We start from the raw sequence: 17,886 nt of genomic DNA, 5'->3' as shown, positions 1-17,886 counted from the left end.
ATGATGATGATGTGCCTCACCGGTCCTCGTTGGTGATGTAGTCGACGACGTGCTCGAGCCCCACGAGGTACACGAAGTCGGTGTTGCTGGGCGACGGGATGAAGTTCATCTCGGGCGGCGGGATGATGATGATGATGATGATGATGTGCCTCACCGGTCCTCGTTGGTGATGTAGTCGACGACGTGCTCGAGCCCCACGAGGTACACGAAGTCGGTATTGCTGGGCGACGGGATGAAGTTCATCTCGGGCGGCGGCGGCTTGGGCGGCGGGATCTGGTGATCATTACAAATAATCCCATTTTAATGAGGGCTATCGTTTTAGCGCTCACCAGTTAGCGCCACTTTAGAGTAAGGTCCTGTCACTTGCTAGTAGCGAAGACAGTGGCGCCAACTTGTGAGCGCTATTGTGGTAGGAGGACTATCGCATTTGCACTCATCAAGATGGCGCCACTGTAGAGTAAGGTCCTGTCAATCGCCAGGGGTGCCAACTGTTAAGTATAAAAACGATAGCCCTCATTACAATTTCGTTGGTTTCAGTCAAATGACACACTGCTGGACAAAAGCGTACCCTAAGGATTTGTACAACGACCGGTCGGTCCTGCGCTGGCCGCATCCAGGCACTTACCGCGACCTTAATCAGTGGGGGGCCTGCCCACTTTACACTTTTAATTAGAATTTAATACAAATTACAGTTTTGATAAGTCATTGAATTAGAAACGAGATCTGTAGGAACTAAATTAACAGATATATCACGCTCGATAATAGCTCGTAGAACTTGTAGTGTTAGGTTTAGGGTGTTGAAGACGGCAGTAGAAATTAAGTGAAACACATGTTTGATGTACGGTGTCTCTATATTGAATGTTTAAAATTCACATGATTACAATGTTCGTAGCTTACTAAAAACCCTAAGTCAGCAGAACGAAACGTGCGCGTAACCGGTTTACGGGAATTGGATGCTATTTGTAAAATAAGCAATTTACATACTTCAAACTTATGGCCAGTGGGATAAAAAAATACGGACAGGAGGAGGCAAAAGGCAGACGCTGTAGATCGACGATCTAATGAAGTTTTTCGATGCGGGCAGTGACGCAAGGCCGGTCGTTATGAAAACCTTTGGGAAAGGCCTTTTTCCAGCAGTAAGCACATTATATTCATTGGCGTATCTAGGGTTAATTTTCAGGGGGGATTAGTATCAAACCTCATGAGTGAGTACTATCAACTACCTACCTAAGATCCTGGCTACACACGAGATGCAGCGGTGGGAACGAGAGGTGGGAATAGTCCCGTACCATCTTCGAAACGGTACCCCAAAATCCTGGGGGAGGCCGTGCCCACCCAGCGTCCTCCGGTATATATGTCACCGTAAAATTGTGAATTTCGTCAGATTATAATCTGACGTAGTTAAATTACAATCTAACCTAACCTAACCCACTGTTAGTTTACAATCTAACGCGTTATATTATAAACTGACAGAGTTCACAATTTCACGTTGACATATACACACATGATTGTATTGTGCGGAAATCGAATCCGCAACCCCTGGCATAGCCAGGCGGCTATCAAATATACCGTAATAGAGAGAAGAAGAGAGGAGTACTTAGATGTAATCATACCTGCAATAACGTCTTCTCCAGCTGCTTCCGCAGCGCCAGCTTGGCGGCGGCCTGACGTTGCGCCGGCGTCTGCGTGTCCTCAGAACTACGGGAGCTCGCCTGCAACACCAATCGAGTTTAGAACCACTGTGTAACATGCAGTTACAACTAGATATCCAGGAAGTCACTTAAGCTTCGGCCAAGCCAAAGCGTACAGTAGCCTTATTCACGTAACAAAACTTCAACGACAACAAAACACTGAGTTGCGATCCTATCGAGTAATCGTTCTATTAAAATTACCCTTGTGAATACGGATTTAGAACTGTTTTTCAATGGGACGACTTCTGAACGTCAGCGAGATCTTGACTGTCAAAATACGTGAATTAGGCCACAAATCGTGTAGGCGATGGCGATCACTGCGCGTGTATCGATCGCCGCGACAGAACGCGTCGATGTGAACTCATCGCTACAAATTCATAAATGACGTCTGATCGCCATCGCGCACGCAGGCTGCACGCGTTGATTTGGCCAAACCTTTATTGTTACAACTTCGGACCCAGTGTGTTACATAGCTACAGATCCATAGGGTCACATACAACTACAACGTTACTACTACAGACGGTTTCGGACCCGTTAGCCCCGTATCTTTCGCGCTTAAAAATACCTTGCGAATAAGGTTAATAAAGTTCATTTATAGTATGAGAGGCGGAACTATGGGGCCAACGTGTCGCTACAGAAACATTGTGACACATACCGTTACAACTACACAGATACAGACCCAGTTTTCAAACCCTGGACATTACGTTGTAGCTACATATGGGATGTAAAAAAACGCATCATCCCCGCAATAAAGTTAAGGTTTCAGTACACGCAGTCGTTGAATGCGAGAAATAAACCTGCATGGCAAATTAATAGTTTCGATGTCAAAGATAATCATCAACCTATATTTATCTTGATAAATATCAAAGATAATTGACATTAGTTATAGTATAAATTCTAGGCGTTTTCTAAGGCTCCCTTACTAAAATATATTTAAAATGTAACTGGAATATCTCAAAAGTATAGTTCTAAATCAACACTATATGTATACATGGTAGGTCACATACATCAATCAGGTAAAAAGTTTTGTCCAAGTCCAGTCATAACATCTCTATGGGAAATCATAGAGAATATGAGATACCCGAATAATCAGATATATGTGACCTTTAACGTCATACAGTGATATAAAGATACATCACATGTCCATACTCACTGCATCGCTCGTGCTACTGGTCACTGAGGAGTTGTCCTGTGCCGGCTTGTAATAGAACGTTTCATACATAGAGCATCATGCTTTTACGTATAATAACACATTTTATACAATCGCTAGCATATCAGACTAGTTTTTGTTTCAAAATCGTTCTATTGAAACCACATAAGTAAGATGCCAAACGTTTAGTTTGATCTTTGATCATTCAGAAGGTACAGTGGGCAACAGTTCCAGCTACCCATTTCCGTTTTTTCGCTCTCATCAAAAGGCGATTCTTCGCGATAGAACGAGACGACATGACTGGAAATGGGAGCTGGAAGTATGGCCCATAGTACATTCAAATTCAAATTCAAATTTGTAAAGTATTTGTGTGATGATATATGAAAAGTGTAATGTTTTTTTCTATGACATATAGAGTAAAATAGTGTATAAAAAATAAATATGGTTACCTTCGAGGAAGCATTATGCGAGGCGGGCGGCGGTGCCGGCGTGATCGTGACCGACGGCGTGATGCTAGCGCCGCCGCTCGTCGAAGACTGCGGAACAACAGATTATTGTTATACAATACCCGGCGATAAATATTGCACATCGACCTTAAGAAAGAGAAATCGGCTAATTTCGGTTTCGTAGAGCGTTATCTTTTTCGCACAACTGACAATGACGTTTTGTCAAAGTGTAAACAAACTTTATTTTAAATTAGTGCAATTGATTTTGTGAATTAAATTGCTAAAAACTTTTTATAGTCGTGAAAGAAAAGTGGTTCACAATATGTTAAAGTATTTGTCAAAGAGAAATACTAAGGGTTCGGACAATATTTTCATTGAATAATGTTTTGTCAATGACGTTTTGTCAATCGTATAGGTAGTGTGCGACAGAGATAATGCTCTACGAGCCGAAATTACCCGATTGTCTCTTTCCAAAGGTCGATGTGCAATATTTATTGCCGGGTGTTGTACTTCAGTGGAATAAATAACGAGTTCGTTACAAAAACATAACCAAATGTCGTTACACATTAGGCGGGTTTTAGAATCGCGCTGACAGATCAATATGTATGTAATTGAAGGGCGCCGACGCTTCATACATTTCGGCTGTCAGCGCTGACAGTCAGCGTGCGACAGCGTGACTCTAAAACCAGCCTTATTGACGGTTAAGTTACTAATGCCCGTACTTACAAACGATGCTTGCTTTTAAGTGAAGAAGCAAATCGAACGCACCAGCGTTGAATAGAGCTCTTTAATTGGGTCATGTGTCACCATGTGCGTCCACGCGCACTATGAGACCTCATAGTAATGTTTGTGAATACGGGCGATAGTTTTAGCCCGTCTAGTTTCACTCCATCTTCTTCCCGATACTTTGTGTTTGTTCCGTGAAGCTATTTCGATATTAAAACTATCATGAATGTTACTTTGTCAAGGTCAGCTATAATCGTTCGTTCGTTCGTTTCAGCCGAAAGACGTCCACTGCTGGACAAAGGCCTCCCCAAGGATTTCCACAAAGGCCGGTCCTGCGCCGCTCGCATCCAGGCGCCTCCCGCGATCTTCACCAGATCGTCGGTCCACCTAGTGGGAGGCCTGCCCACGTTACGTTTTTCGGCTCGTGGTCGCCACTCAAGAACTTTCCTGCCCCAGCGGCCGTCAGCTATACGAGCTATGTGCCCTGCCCACTGCCACAGCTATAATATCGCGAAGTAAATCAGCACAGTTCTGCGTATTATGTGCCCTGCCCATTGCCACTTCAGCTTGCTAATCCGTCGGGCTATGTCAGCGACTTTGGTTCGTTTACCGATTTCCTCATTTCTGATTCGATCTCGCAAAGAAACACCAAGCATAGCCCTCTCCATAGCACGCTGTGCAACTTTGAGCTTCTGTAAAAGGCCTATAGTGGAGGCCACGTTTCCGAGCGATAAGTTATCACTGGTAACACACATTGGTTGTAGACTTTCGTCTTCAGGCACTGAGGTATTTTGGACGAAAATAAGTAGTACGCAGAACTGACGGCCGATGGGGCAGGAATGGAGGCCGCGTACCGGAAGACGCAGCGTGGGACGTCCACCTACAAGGTGGACCGACGACATCGTAAAGGTAGCAGGGAAGCGCTGGACGCAGGCCGCTACCAATCGATCCACGTGGAAAGTATTAGGGGAGGCCTATGTTCAGCAGTGGACGTCCTATGGCTGAAATGATGATGATGATGATGACTTTAATATCGCGAAGTAAATCAGCACAGCGCCATCTCTCGGGCGCGCTCGGTACTGCGTTGTACCTGCGAGCGGTAGACGCCGGGCGTGAGCGTGGCGCCGCCGGGCAGCGACGACGTGCGCCGCGACACGTAGCCGCCCGGCACGATGCTGTGCGACGAGCCGCCGCTGCTCGTGCCCGCGCCGCTTGGCCGCTGAGAAAACAATAAGAAACATTACATTTATTTTATTTTATTTTATTTGTACAAAAAACAATCAGAGTACAATCAACAAGGTACATTTACAACCAACAATAAATACAGTTTTAATCTAGATTGTAATCCAAAAAAATGTTTCTGACATGTTCAACAAGGTATGTTTAATAAAATTGGATTTTAATAAAATTGCATACTTTGTACAATTGGTGCGGACAAGGCATACTTACTTACTTACATACATACATACATACATAGTGCATCAGATTTAGACATTACAACACTAAGGCTGGATTTAGTGTCGCGCGGACTGTCAGTGCGGATCGCTCCGCACAGCCGATCTGTATGAACTGCTAGGGAGCGGAGCGGTTCCTCCGGACCGCATTACTCTAAAACGCTCCCTAGAAGTTCATACAGATTGGCCGTGCTGAGCGGGTTCGCACCGGACGGTCCGTGTGACACTAAAACCAGCCTAAAGACGTCATCCGCGATTAAGGATGCCTTGAAGTTTGCTGAAAAGTACCGCGTCACGACAGCGCGACGGTCGTACTACTTTGTTTATATCCGTATAAACCAGGGGTGGCCAACTTGATTAGACATAAGGTTACTGTTTACTAACGAAACCCTGGGCGATCTATCTCTTACATACTTCTTGAAATCTTAAATGAAACAGCATAGTTTAGTACACAATCATGTAGTATTTTTTGCCTTGCCACGATCGACTGGACTAATATTCGCGATCGACCGGTTGGCCACCCCTGATATAAACAAAAACGCGCGACTGCATCACTGCAGCCGCAAGCACTTTGTGGCAGGAGGTAAGATCTTCTATCTATACTTCAGTGGGTATTCCAGCCTAACACAGTAAACTAAAATTCAGAATGACAGTGCGTATAAACGTGCCTTGTCGGGTGTAACGCGAACGTTTTCAGCTGCGGGATCTGTAATTTAACCCTGCATTCCATCTGGCCATATACCCTGTATGCCAAGACCTCCATTTACCACTGACAAATAAGGAAGAGAAACTGAAATAATGACCTTATGCTGAGGAGTATAAGGTAAAAGGTACCTTGTTCTGTTGATGGGCAGGCGGCGGCGCAGGCGTCACGGTGACGCCAGGCGGGACCACGCAGCCGCTACCGGCTAACGCGGTACCAGTCGTCGTGTCCTGACAAACAAAATATACATAAAGACATCAGTAGGAAAACTCACTGAGTCTGGAGAATTGCTAAACTTATGTGGCAGTGGGCGGGGCACTGATGGCCGTTGGGGCAAAAGTTCTCGAGTGGCAACTACGGACCGGTAGACGTCATGTAGGCAGACCTCTCACTACAGACTAGACACTGCCAGAAAGTCTAGAGAAAATCGCGGGAAGCACCTGGATGCGGGCAGAGCAAGCCCCGATTCTGCGATACGATTGGTCTAAACAGCTGACGTCGACTGTTTTGACCAATCGTATCGCAGAATCGAAGAAGTGCGTCTGTTTTGGAGACGTTAAAAATTAGCGTAATCGGGGCTATGTTGTTGTGTAAATCCTTGAGGGAAGCCTTTGTCAAGCAGTGGATGTCTTCTGATCTAGACAAGCTATAAAGAATGAACGTTAAGAGTAAGAACCAGTCGCTAGCAGCTATGATACTGGCGCCAAATGGTGAGAAAGTTACGTGATCGAAAATACATTTATACATACATTACATTTACAGTACAGTACAATAGCTGGAAGGACTAACAAGAATATAGTACAATTTTAGCGCTTAACTCAGTCATTGCCACTTGAAGGGTGACATTGAAACATTATGACGTGACAGAGCATATAATATAAATCTGAAGATTCTTGCAGGCGTTTAACGTTACAAAAGCACCTTCCCATGCCGCTCACATACCTCAGCACTGAGTTAAGCTAAGACCTATAATTTGTATAGTGAAAACTCACCTTAGCCGGCGGCAAGCCAGTGGACTGCTGCGACTGCCGTATTTTCCTAAGCAGCACCAAGCGCGTTTCTTCCGCGCGCAGTTTTTCACGCAACGCTCGCATTCGACGCTCGCGCTCCCAAATCTCGGCGCTTGACAACTCCTGAAAACAAGGGGATTGGGTTTAAAATCGTTTGCTCAAAATAAATAAATAAAAAACATTTATTGTTGTAATTGACAGTGTTAAATAAAACAAGGAAATACATTTACCAAACAATAGTTATTCATTTAGTTACTCTATACATAGAAAATGAGAGAGAAAAACCATCTTTATTATTACGAAATGTGGACTAGAGGAGTGACTAGCTATTTCAAATTCAAGATGAGTCATACTCGTATATTGCAAAGGTATTCATTTGATACTTTGATAGTTACTGTAATTTTAATATGTAGCTTAACATAATAAATAAACATACAAAAATGGGATGACTGATTTGCTATGACACGAAAAAAATAACATTGATAAACATAAATAGAATAGAATAATCTTTAGAAAAAACCTCCAATCCACTTGTCACAATCCGCTCCATCTTCATCTTCTTTCTCTGATGATTCAGTAGGTGGTTCTTCCCTATCCATTTCCCAGAAGTCCTTCATCTCGAACACAAGGACTTCTAGGAAATGGAAGAGGAAAAATACCAATCAGTCTTCACTGGTGGGGTTCCATTGATGGTCTGTAGATCCTAGAAGACTTGCAGAAGTACGAACCAGAGATGGAAATACACAATACAATACATGTATCAGCATTAAATAGTTTTGTGACACCCAAGTGGCCAAAAACTTGATAACAAACCTTATTCCAATGAGGGCTATCGTTTTAGCGCTCACCAGTTAGCGCCACTGTAGAGTAAGGTCCTGTCACTTGCTAGTAGCGAAGACAGTGGCACCAACTGGTGAGCGCGAAAGTGGTAGGAGGACTATCGCATTTGCATTCATCAAGATGGCGCCACTGTAGAGTAAGGTCCTGTCAATCGCCAGGGGTGCCAACTGTTAAGTATAAAAACGATAGCCCTCATTGTAACAAAGACGTGTTGCAAACTTTTTGGCTACGTTGGGTGTCATGAACTATTTGACGCTAAGTAGTCGACAGCAAATCAGATTACACATTTTCGTTGCAAAATAACATCTAATACAACTAAAGAGATGCTACAGTGTATAGCTTAGTGTTATGCCGTCCATACGTACAACCCAAGTAGCAACAGATTATCTTCATAAGGCATTGAAGATATCTTGAAGACTAGTAGCCTAATTCCAGCCGTTGTCTTGGCCAAGACAATAGTCGCACTCAAGAAATCTTGAAGTTATGCCCCAAGACAATGGTAAGCAAAAAAGCGCACAATCCTTTGGAAATCACTGAGACAGAGTTAAGACAACGCTTAAGGCAGACTTAAACCCTAATTAAGAGTGTAGTTTTAAGAATTTCTAAACAAGTACTATAATATAACGTGTAGTATGACTGTAGACAAGGAAATAGAGTTGAAGATATCTTGAATACTTATTTAAGAGTAATAATTATTTTTACAGCTAAGGTTTATTTAACTTCATGAAGAACTATGTAAGACACTTTTTATTAAAGAGGAACTTTAATTTAGTAAACATTGTGATCTTTAACACTAAATCAACTTTAGATAAAGGTTAATGAAAATGGCGATTAAATTATTTTAATAACTAATTTATATTATGTCTAGAATAGACCGTGAATGTCATTTTTGCATAGGAAATATAAAACGCATTGTGGTTTCTCGTGTAAAATCAATGGATAATATTATAAAACAGGAGGGCCTTGAAAAAAACCTAATAAGATAAATAAAATATTACGAAATTGTATTGTATAAAGAAAACTTTGAGGTTATAAAATAAGATTTTATTTTATGCAAACGTTCCTAGACATTTATGCAACTAGAAAAAGTGTAACAAAGACGTACTTCAATTTAAATGTCCTCTTGTTATGATATTATTGGTTAATTTCTGATTTATTTTTTGTTACACATAGCTCATAATGGCGGTAATTCTAATTTGTCTTAAGAGTATAGAAGATTTTGAATTTGTAAGTTTAGTGAAGAAAGAGTTGAGTCAAGTTATACTTTACATAGTATTAGTTTAGAAACATTAGATTTAACTTACACTTAAAATTCACTTGATGAAGTATTACTTAAGTGCATATGGTATCAAGTAGATCTTTAGTTTTATTTAGTTAAAACTATATAGTTTTCATTCTGTCTCAGTCTTGCTAAATTATTGGTCCTGCTATACATTATGGAACAATTCATTTACTAGCTAATTTATTAATTACATGATTTCTTCCTCGGATTGTCCGTGTGGAAGTCGAAAATGGTCCTAATAGGATTTTAATTGGTTTTTACGTTTTTAGTTTTGTTATAACATTTAGGGCGGGTAAATTGCACCACCCGCATATTTCGTAAAGTATTCTTTGAACTTTGTAATTGCGACACTCCACTCGACACACTTATCTCTATAAGCAATTAAATTTATTGAATATCAGCCATTATGATTTTTGCCGTATTAATGAACACATGACGTATTTTATTGTGAAAAGTTTTTATTTAATTAATTGTTTTGATGGAATTTTAACAATTTGTGATTTTGTTAAATTTAATCACACAGTGTTTCTAATTTATTAAATGAGAAGATTGAGAAGCGTAAATAAGTGTGGATTACAATTAATAGAAATATTTTTCGGTAGTTATTATGTTAAGATTTTTTTAAAGGTAGGCCTACTGTCACCTAGTTAGTTAAATTGTATAATATCATGTTGTACCCAACTTTACCATACAATTTCGAAAATATTTTAGACAATATTTTAGTAAATCATATTTTGAGTTTACTTATCTATACTTATAATAAATCTGTAGAGAGGTCAATTCTGTACATAGAATATAATATTTTCAAAATAACTATTAGTGATCGATACTGATGCCAAAAATGCAATTAGTAAAATTTTTGTGTCTGTCTGTCTGTCCATCTGTATGTTCCTTATATAAACAAAAACTACTCGACGGATTTTAACGAAACTTGGTACAATTATTCTTCGTACTCCTGGGCAGGTTATAGTATACTTAGGAATTCCCACGGGAACGGGAATCAGCGGGAAAAGCCTTTTGTACGAAAAATCTAAACCGCTTAAGTTAGACGCTTGAAAGGACATTGAGAACTTTAATATGAGAAAATGCCCCACGGCGGACAAAGATGAAACGTATTTTATTTCAAAGCTTTATACTTGTAGGTATATTCACTTAAAGCGCTATGTTGTGATATATGGGAATTCTGAGATATGACGAGTCTAAGTTGAAAATATATTTGTCTAAAATGATTTGATATTTTTATATGTTATGTTGTTTGGCAATGCAGAGTAACCAATAAAAGTAAATAAAATAATATAAATAAATAAAAAATATAAATAAAATAGTATAAATAAATAAAATATTATAAATACTTAAATTAATATTAGACAACATCTCATATATTACTCCAACCCAAAATAAGTAGCTAAGGCATTTGTGTTATGGAAATCGGGAACGACGAACCACAACACACCCAAACCAGAGACAATGTGAAAAGATCGTTTTCTATATTGTACCCGGGACCTCAGGATTGGCCCGGCACACCTTGAAAACTGGTGTGTGCGCCTCTCCGCCACCGAGGTCGTCAAAAATGTTACCTAAATGTAAAATAAAATAAAATATTAAAACTTCATTTTCTCAATATTCCCATATAAGAGAGAAAAAAAATGCACGGATAATTATTGGATATTAGTATGTATCATCTGTGATAGGTTTCGTTTGTGTCCGCTACTTTTCGAAAAGTGGGGCAAAAAGTTCCCAATGTCATTTGGCTTGCAGGTATCTTAGTAAACTTTATTAAAGCTTAGTTACAACAGGAAATTGCAAAATTCCCACGGGAACAGGAATTAGCGGGAAAATCCTTTTGTATGAAAAATCTAAACCGCGTAAGATAGATGAAGGGGGTAAAACGGGATCCACGCGTACGAAGTCGCGGGCGGCCGCTAGTAATAGCATAATTTAGTTTGCGGGCGATCGCACGCATTCTGTATCAAAAATTAATACAATAAGCTGCGCACGCAGGTGCATTACCTTGAATCAATAGGCGTGCGTGATCCTGTTTTATCGAAATCGTCCCGTTAAGAGTATTTTTTCTCAAAATGTACTAATTCTAGTCAAAAAGTAATTAACTTAATCTTCAGAAAACTATTTCTAAGACAATGGTCTTTAAAAAGTCCTAAGTAAATCTACGAATACTTTATTTACTTTGCAACACTTAAATAATACTTTATCTATACTATTTAGTATTAAGTGAGCATACAAAAAATCTTAATTTAGTAAAATAAGTTTTTTTTAACTTAAGCTAAGAATAACTTAAGACCAAATTATCTAAAGAATACTTAACTTGGTTTTGGGTATTCTTAATTTGCTTAAGTAGCGCTCAATGAAGAATATAAAGTCTTAAAGAAAAAAATCTCTATTCTAAGTTAATTTGGTTTTAGCTTAAGTGTAAATTTAGATAGGGTTAAGACAAGTAAGATTTTGCCATTAATACCAATTGCTACTTGGGAATAGTAGTAGTGAACGCACATCGCACACCTATTTCAGACGACGCACGTAGTTCCGGAATTTAATATTATTTTAAAAAAAAACAAAAACTTAAACTTAGTCTATCTTTAAGCAGATATTAAATCTGATTTAATGATTCAGGTAAGTGACTTGAAATAAACATTAACTTAGTATAATGTGGTATAATATTCACTTGAAAAACGTCCTACACAGGGTAGTATAAATTATACAACATGTGAGCACAAAATACAAAATTGTAGGTAGGATATTTATTGTATTCACTGTCTTACAAACCCGTATCACCTATATTTGCTAAGGTTAAGAAGGTACCAAAACTGTTATTTTTCTATTGTTTGAAATTGCAAGTGTTTTTGTGAATTTTGTGATATGACTTGGCTGATGTTTGGCAGGTGGGCGTGTTTATTGTTGTCATTGTTAAATACTTCGACTTCATTATAGTATGTGTACAGTCGCCGTCAGATATATCGGAGGAGACAAAGTGACCAAACATTTCTGAACATTTTAAAATGTCAATAAGTTCCATACACTACAAGTTACCATTAATATCTGAACATGCATTACTTCATTAATATCTGAGCAGATGCTAGTCAATAACTTCTATACACACAACTAACCAATAATATCTGAACACTCATAACGTCAAGTGTATCTACGCAAAACAGCTGATGTTCGTTCGTCGTCCAGTCGCGTTGCAGTTGAAATTTTTTAGCTCAATCTGGGCTCTGGTTTCCTTTATAGTACTCACCCGGTGGCCGGTCAAGTGTACGTCAAGTGTCATAACGCAAAACAGCTGATGTTCGTTCGTCGTCCAGTCGCGTTGCAGTTGAAATTTAGCTCAATCTGGGCTCTGGTTTCCTTTATAGTACTCACCCGATGCCCGGCCAATGCCAGCGGGGGCTCATACTCGTCGTCCTCCGACTCCTCGTCGTCGCGAGGGTCCCGCGGCGACTCCGGGGCCGGCGGCGGCAGCGAGCTCGGAGTTATTCCCACAACATTCCCGGTAATGTTCGCGCCCTGGCATCATTCCCGCTACATTCCCGCACTCACCCGGTGCCCGGCCAATGCCAGCGGGGGCTCATTTTCGTCATCCTCAGACTCTTCATCGTCGCGAGGGTCCCGCGGCGACGCCGGGGCCGGCGGCGGCAGCGAGCTCGGAGTTATTCCCGCAACATTCCCGGTAATGTTCGCGCCCTGGCATCATTCCCGGCTATTCCCGCACTCACCCGGTGCCCGGCCAATGCCAGCGGGGGCTCATTTTCGTCGTCCTCAGACTCTTCATCGTCGCGAGGGTCCCGCGGCGACTACGGCGCCGGCGGCGGCAGCGAGCTCGGAGTTATTCCCGCGACATTCCCGGTAATGCTCGCGCCCTGGCATCATTCCCGGTACATTCCCTGCACTCACCCGGTGCCCGGCCAATGCCAGCGGGGGCTCATTCTCGTCGTCCTCAGACTCCTCATCGTCGCGAGGGTCCCGCGGCGACTCCGGGGCCGGCGGCGGCAGCGAGCTCGGAGTTATTCCCGGCAACATTCCCGGTAATGTTCGCGCCCTGGCATCATTCCCGGCTATTCCCGCACTCACCCGGTGCCCGGCCAATGCCAGCGGGGGCTCATTTTCATCGTCCTCAGACTCTTCATCGTCGCGAGGGTCCCGCGGCGACTCCGGCGCCGGCGGCGGCAGCGAGCTCGGAGTTATTGACACGTTCACTGCGCCCGAGTTTAGCTTGCTGCTCACGTCTGGGAATAAAGAAGTTATTGTTAAATTACTGAAGTATATGTGGGACTACTTATTAAGAAGAATAAATTGACCTAACGTGATGCAATGTCTGAGACATTTAAGAAACCTGCGATATTCAATTGCGATTTCCCAGTATTAACCCTACCATTGCTTCGGGACAATAAATGGGCTAATACTGAGAAGAAGCAGCGCAAGAAACTCAGTCACTATTATCAGCCTCTTTTTCAAGGGTTTAGAGTCTTAAAAATATACATCATGATCAAGCAACTAGCCCTACGGTGTCAGTGTCAGACTGCTAATTCAATGGTCGGTATTTTGAACCCCATCGTCTGGTGGACTGTTGTGGTCTACTCCTAACATAAGCTTAGCTGAAGAAGATAACGAGATAAGAACTTTATGAAAACTATCGTCCGATATTTGTAAAACTGCTATTTTCTGACAGTTAGGGGCAAGTCTATAAGACAGTGTACTTCCACCTTCGTAGAACACGTGGCTATGTGAATTAAACAGTAATAATGGCCCTGCATATTATTTCCTTGATAATGATGGGATGAAAGCTCTCTATGTTTGCAAGTGAAATACTGCTTTTTAAAGTTGCTTTCCAAAGTAACAATGTTTTGAAAACACTAAGGCTGGGTTGCACCATCTTATTTTAACAAACGTCAAAAATCTATAAAACTCCATACAAAATACACCGGTTATCGTCATAGTTACCGTTAAAGTTAGGTGGTGCAACTCAGCCTAAGGGTAAAATACACAGAATATACAGAACACGAAATACAGAATATAGTAGGTACATATTTTTGAGTTACATTTTTATGTAAGTCAAATCTGATTGTTGAAAATCTTCAATCCGCTCCATCTTCATCTTCTTTCGCTGATGATGTGTCAGCAGGTGGTTCTTCCCTATCCATTTCCCAGAAGTCCTTCATCTCGAACACAAGGACTTCTAGGAAATGGAAGAGGAAAAATACCAATCACGTCACGTAGTAAGTCTGTCGTAGATCCTGGCTTTATGTGGCAATATAGTACCTATCACAACTACATAAGTGTTTGTAGATTTCAAATTGATGTGTACCTTGAGCACGTAATAACTCTCATAGTCGTGTTCATTAATCGACCGTTGCGGCGCTGTTCATAAAAAAAATTACCATACCAAGAACGATAATTGTTCGTGCTAGGGGTACAGATCTGTCGTTCGTCAGGTGTATGTACCTACACCTTAATACAAATCTTTTTTATCACTTCATAGTTTATAATGAGATAAGGTATCTTATCTTATCTAGTATAATTTGGAATAAGTAAATATTTACATTTTATTTAATCCAACTACTTTACAAAACATAAGTTGTATGTAACTAACAAAAGCAATAAATGCATATAACAAAATCAATTATTATTATAAATGACATTGGTGATAAAATCACAGAAACAACAAGATAGATAGGGTATGATTAAACAACTGCAACAAACTTAATAAACTAAAATGCATTTATTTTCAAAGAAACTTCAACTGTTACACATTTCACATATACATTTCATTTACACAGTTTTAAGATAAGTTCAATATCAAAAATAATCAAAATGCATAGGAAATACAAAGCTCAATCTAATCAACCAAGAATGGGTAAAATTATTTGAACAATCAAAAGAGATAAAAGCATCATGAAGACACAAAAGAAATCTAAGTACCCTACTGGTAGATAGAAATAATGACATTATTCTGTGTAATCCTTATCTTTAATTGTATGTTCAATATGTTATGTATGTGCACAATAAGACTAGACGCAGACCATCGATTTTTAGTTGGCCGATAGTTGTGTCCGATTTTAAATTGTATGAAGAATCGGCCAAATCGAATCAGTGTAATGTGCGCACTTCCATACATGCCCATACTGATCAAGTGCCCGACTAAACTATCGGCCGGCGAGAAATCGATGGTCTGCGCCATCTATAAAGCGTAAAAATCTTTTAGTACAGTTAGCGTTAAATATTTCGTAACACCCAAAGTGACCAAAAAGTACATAACACAACCCTATTCCGGTGTAACAAAGGCGTGTTGCGAACTTTTTGGCTACTTTGGGTGTCACGAACTATTTGATGCTGACTATTGTACATAAAGTCCCAATTTTTTTTTTGATGATTCTGCTTCATGGCAATCTGTTTTTCAACAATAAGCCACTTCTTTGGTTGATTCCTCAGATTATGTTTTCTTCGAGAGCCATACTTGTGTGAAAATTCATTTCACACGACTCTCTTGATGTCAGGTGGTAAATCTTTTATGTAGGCTCGGTATGTCATTTCTCCGGGCCGGGTGTGCTGAAGAGCGCCTTCCCCACTCAGAGCGTGCGCTAATTTGTTAACATGGGCGGTCAGCTTCTCCTGGTATTTCAGGCTGTTTTGGGCTATTTAATGCCGAACTGTTTTTAGGCCGAGGTCGAGGTATATGTATCTATTAAGTCCCAATAAAAAGCTTTAAATACCTGTAAAAGGAGCAGCCGTAGGCGCCGACGGCTTACGGAGCGGAGGCGCGGCCGGCAACAGAACGATGTCGGGGCTCTCGGCATAGCTGCGCTGCTCAGACCGCGGGCGGAGCACCCGGCGGCCGCTGGAGCCCTGTGAATTATATGATCATTGAATACAGCAGGATTCTTTTAACATTTTGTAAGTTGCAAATGACATAGGTTCAAAATGGTCATTCTAATTGCTGTGCCATAATGTTTTGTGCCATAAAGTTTTTAAGTTCATAATGGAAGCAATAAATGATTGAGTAATGGGAAAAATGTCTGAGACACAAAGACAAAAACACCCTTACTAATAAAACTTACACGCTCGTTGAACAGTGTTTTAAAGTGACGTTTAGTATGGAAATGTCATTTTAAAACAGCATTCAACAACTGTATAACTTTTTATTAGTAAGGGGGTAAAAGTGTTATGTTATGTACTGGGACTACTCAATATGTTTTACGAAACTATACATAAAGACAGATGATGTCTCTGTCCATGAATTACCATAACAAATTTGCATTACACCAAAGTAACTCAGTCATAATAAAAATAATAGGTCATATAAGTTGATTGTTTCATTAAAAGAATGTTTACTACAAACACTGGTAAACATTGTAGTTAATGTCTGTCTTATGCCCCAATAACAATACATAATACGCATCATCAGTTTGCAACAAGGCTAAATAAATAAAAAAGATTAAACCACAAACATTCCCGAGCTGAAGATAAAATATTACTTCAATACCATAATCTTTGCATTATCTTCCCAATACCGAAAGACTGTTGTCTAATTTTTAATATTATGCATGATATTTACAAATATAAGAAGAAATATTTGAAATGACCTTGGAATCGCTATGCAATGTGCCATTGATACATAATGTGTAAAAAAAGAATTTGAATTGCTAATTTATCTGTTCAAAAGAGGGAAATAATGCAATTGAATATTTTCCTGCTTCATGATAACAAAATGTTATTTATATTTCAAAGTAATTGGCATTTCAATACTAAGCTGTGAAAAGTTATATTTATAAATTAATTATACACGAAATATAATCAAAACAAAACAAAATAAAATTTGTAATGAAATAGTATTCAAAATCAACTTACAGTAATACTCACTCTGTCAATCTAAGGGGAGCATGAGAAAATATAACATTATTATAGGAAAATATACTTTCTTATCTACCTGTACAGCTACTATTTAATATTAAATGTAATGTGTAATACAAAATATTCTTCATTTTATATACTAAAACTACACTTACATGGGGTGGTGGTTGAGCGGGCGTTATAGTTAGACCACTAGCAGTTAGAGCTCTGAGCTCACTCAGCTCAGGTGGCAAAGACCTGCAGGCAACAAATTACATAATTATACATAACTACTACTACAAGCTGCATGTTTATCAACAACAACAGTAAACCACAAAAAACTATACTTACCTGACACTAAGGTCAACTGCTGAGTCGTCCACGTCCATTGCAATTAGTCACTCTGTAAGGGGTAATTAGCAATCAATCGTACACACCAAAAATCGATAACTACCTAATACAATAATTAACAAAACAAGCACATCGAAAAACCCGGCGGTTTGGTCCCATTGTTTTTCTAGAGTTAAATGATAATATCATCAAGATACTCTTCCAAGGCTCAGTGTTGGATTTGAATTAGATTAGCACCAATAATTTAGGAAATTGATGAACACGCACGCACCACCGGGTGACAGCAAATAGACAAGACAAAGACGAAATCACATCAATTCACTGGCAACTCAAATTTGACGCCTGTTTCATATCGTTGCTACTGAAAATATGCAATAAATGGAAAAATATG

The 17,886-nt window shown here is 40.0% G+C and overlaps 1 protein-coding gene across 1 annotated transcript; it reads right to left on the bottom strand.

Annotated features, from left to right (window-relative positions):
* Position 1: 1 nt before the first annotated feature.
* LOC135083214 (proline-, glutamic acid- and leucine-rich protein 1-like) lies at positions 2–17,872 on the bottom strand. The gene is made up of 11 exons (XM_063977949.1): positions 17,767–17,872; positions 17,496–17,547; positions 17,321–17,402; positions 16,028–16,160; positions 13,212–13,543; positions 7,163–7,303; positions 6,302–6,400; positions 5,104–5,232; positions 3,291–3,377; positions 1,614–1,712; positions 2–273 (listed from the first exon to the last, which is right to left on the bottom strand). Exons 2-11 carry the CDS (start codon positions 17,531–17,533, stop codon positions 151–153), a joined length of 1,263 nt encoding a protein of 420 aa, XP_063834019.1. The 5' UTR covers positions 17,534–17,547; positions 17,767–17,872; the 3' UTR covers positions 2–150.
* Positions 17,873–17,886: the final 14 nt, after the last annotated feature.

The sequence above is a fragment of the Ostrinia nubilalis genome, chromosome 23 (genome assembly GCF_963855985.1).
Source record: "Ostrinia nubilalis chromosome 23, ilOstNubi1.1, whole genome shotgun sequence".
Taxonomy (NCBI): domain Eukaryota; kingdom Metazoa; phylum Arthropoda; class Insecta; order Lepidoptera; family Crambidae; genus Ostrinia; species Ostrinia nubilalis.
The sequence above is the reverse complement of the archived record's forward strand: the minus strand, read 5'-3'. Positions and strand labels throughout refer to the sequence as shown.

Coding starts and splice junctions, on each gene's coding strand:
- LOC135083214 (XM_063977949.1), bottom strand. CDS start 17,533: ATGGACGTGGACGACTCAGCAGTTGACCTTAGTGTCAG. Junction 6,401..7,162: donor CTGGCTTGCCGCCGGCTAAG/GTGAGTTTTCAC, acceptor TTTGTTTGTCAG/GACACGACGACTGGTACCGC. Junction 1,713..3,290: donor CGCATAATGCTTCCTCGAAG/GTAACCATATTT, acceptor TTGGTGTTGCAG/GCGAGCTCCCGTAGTTCTGA.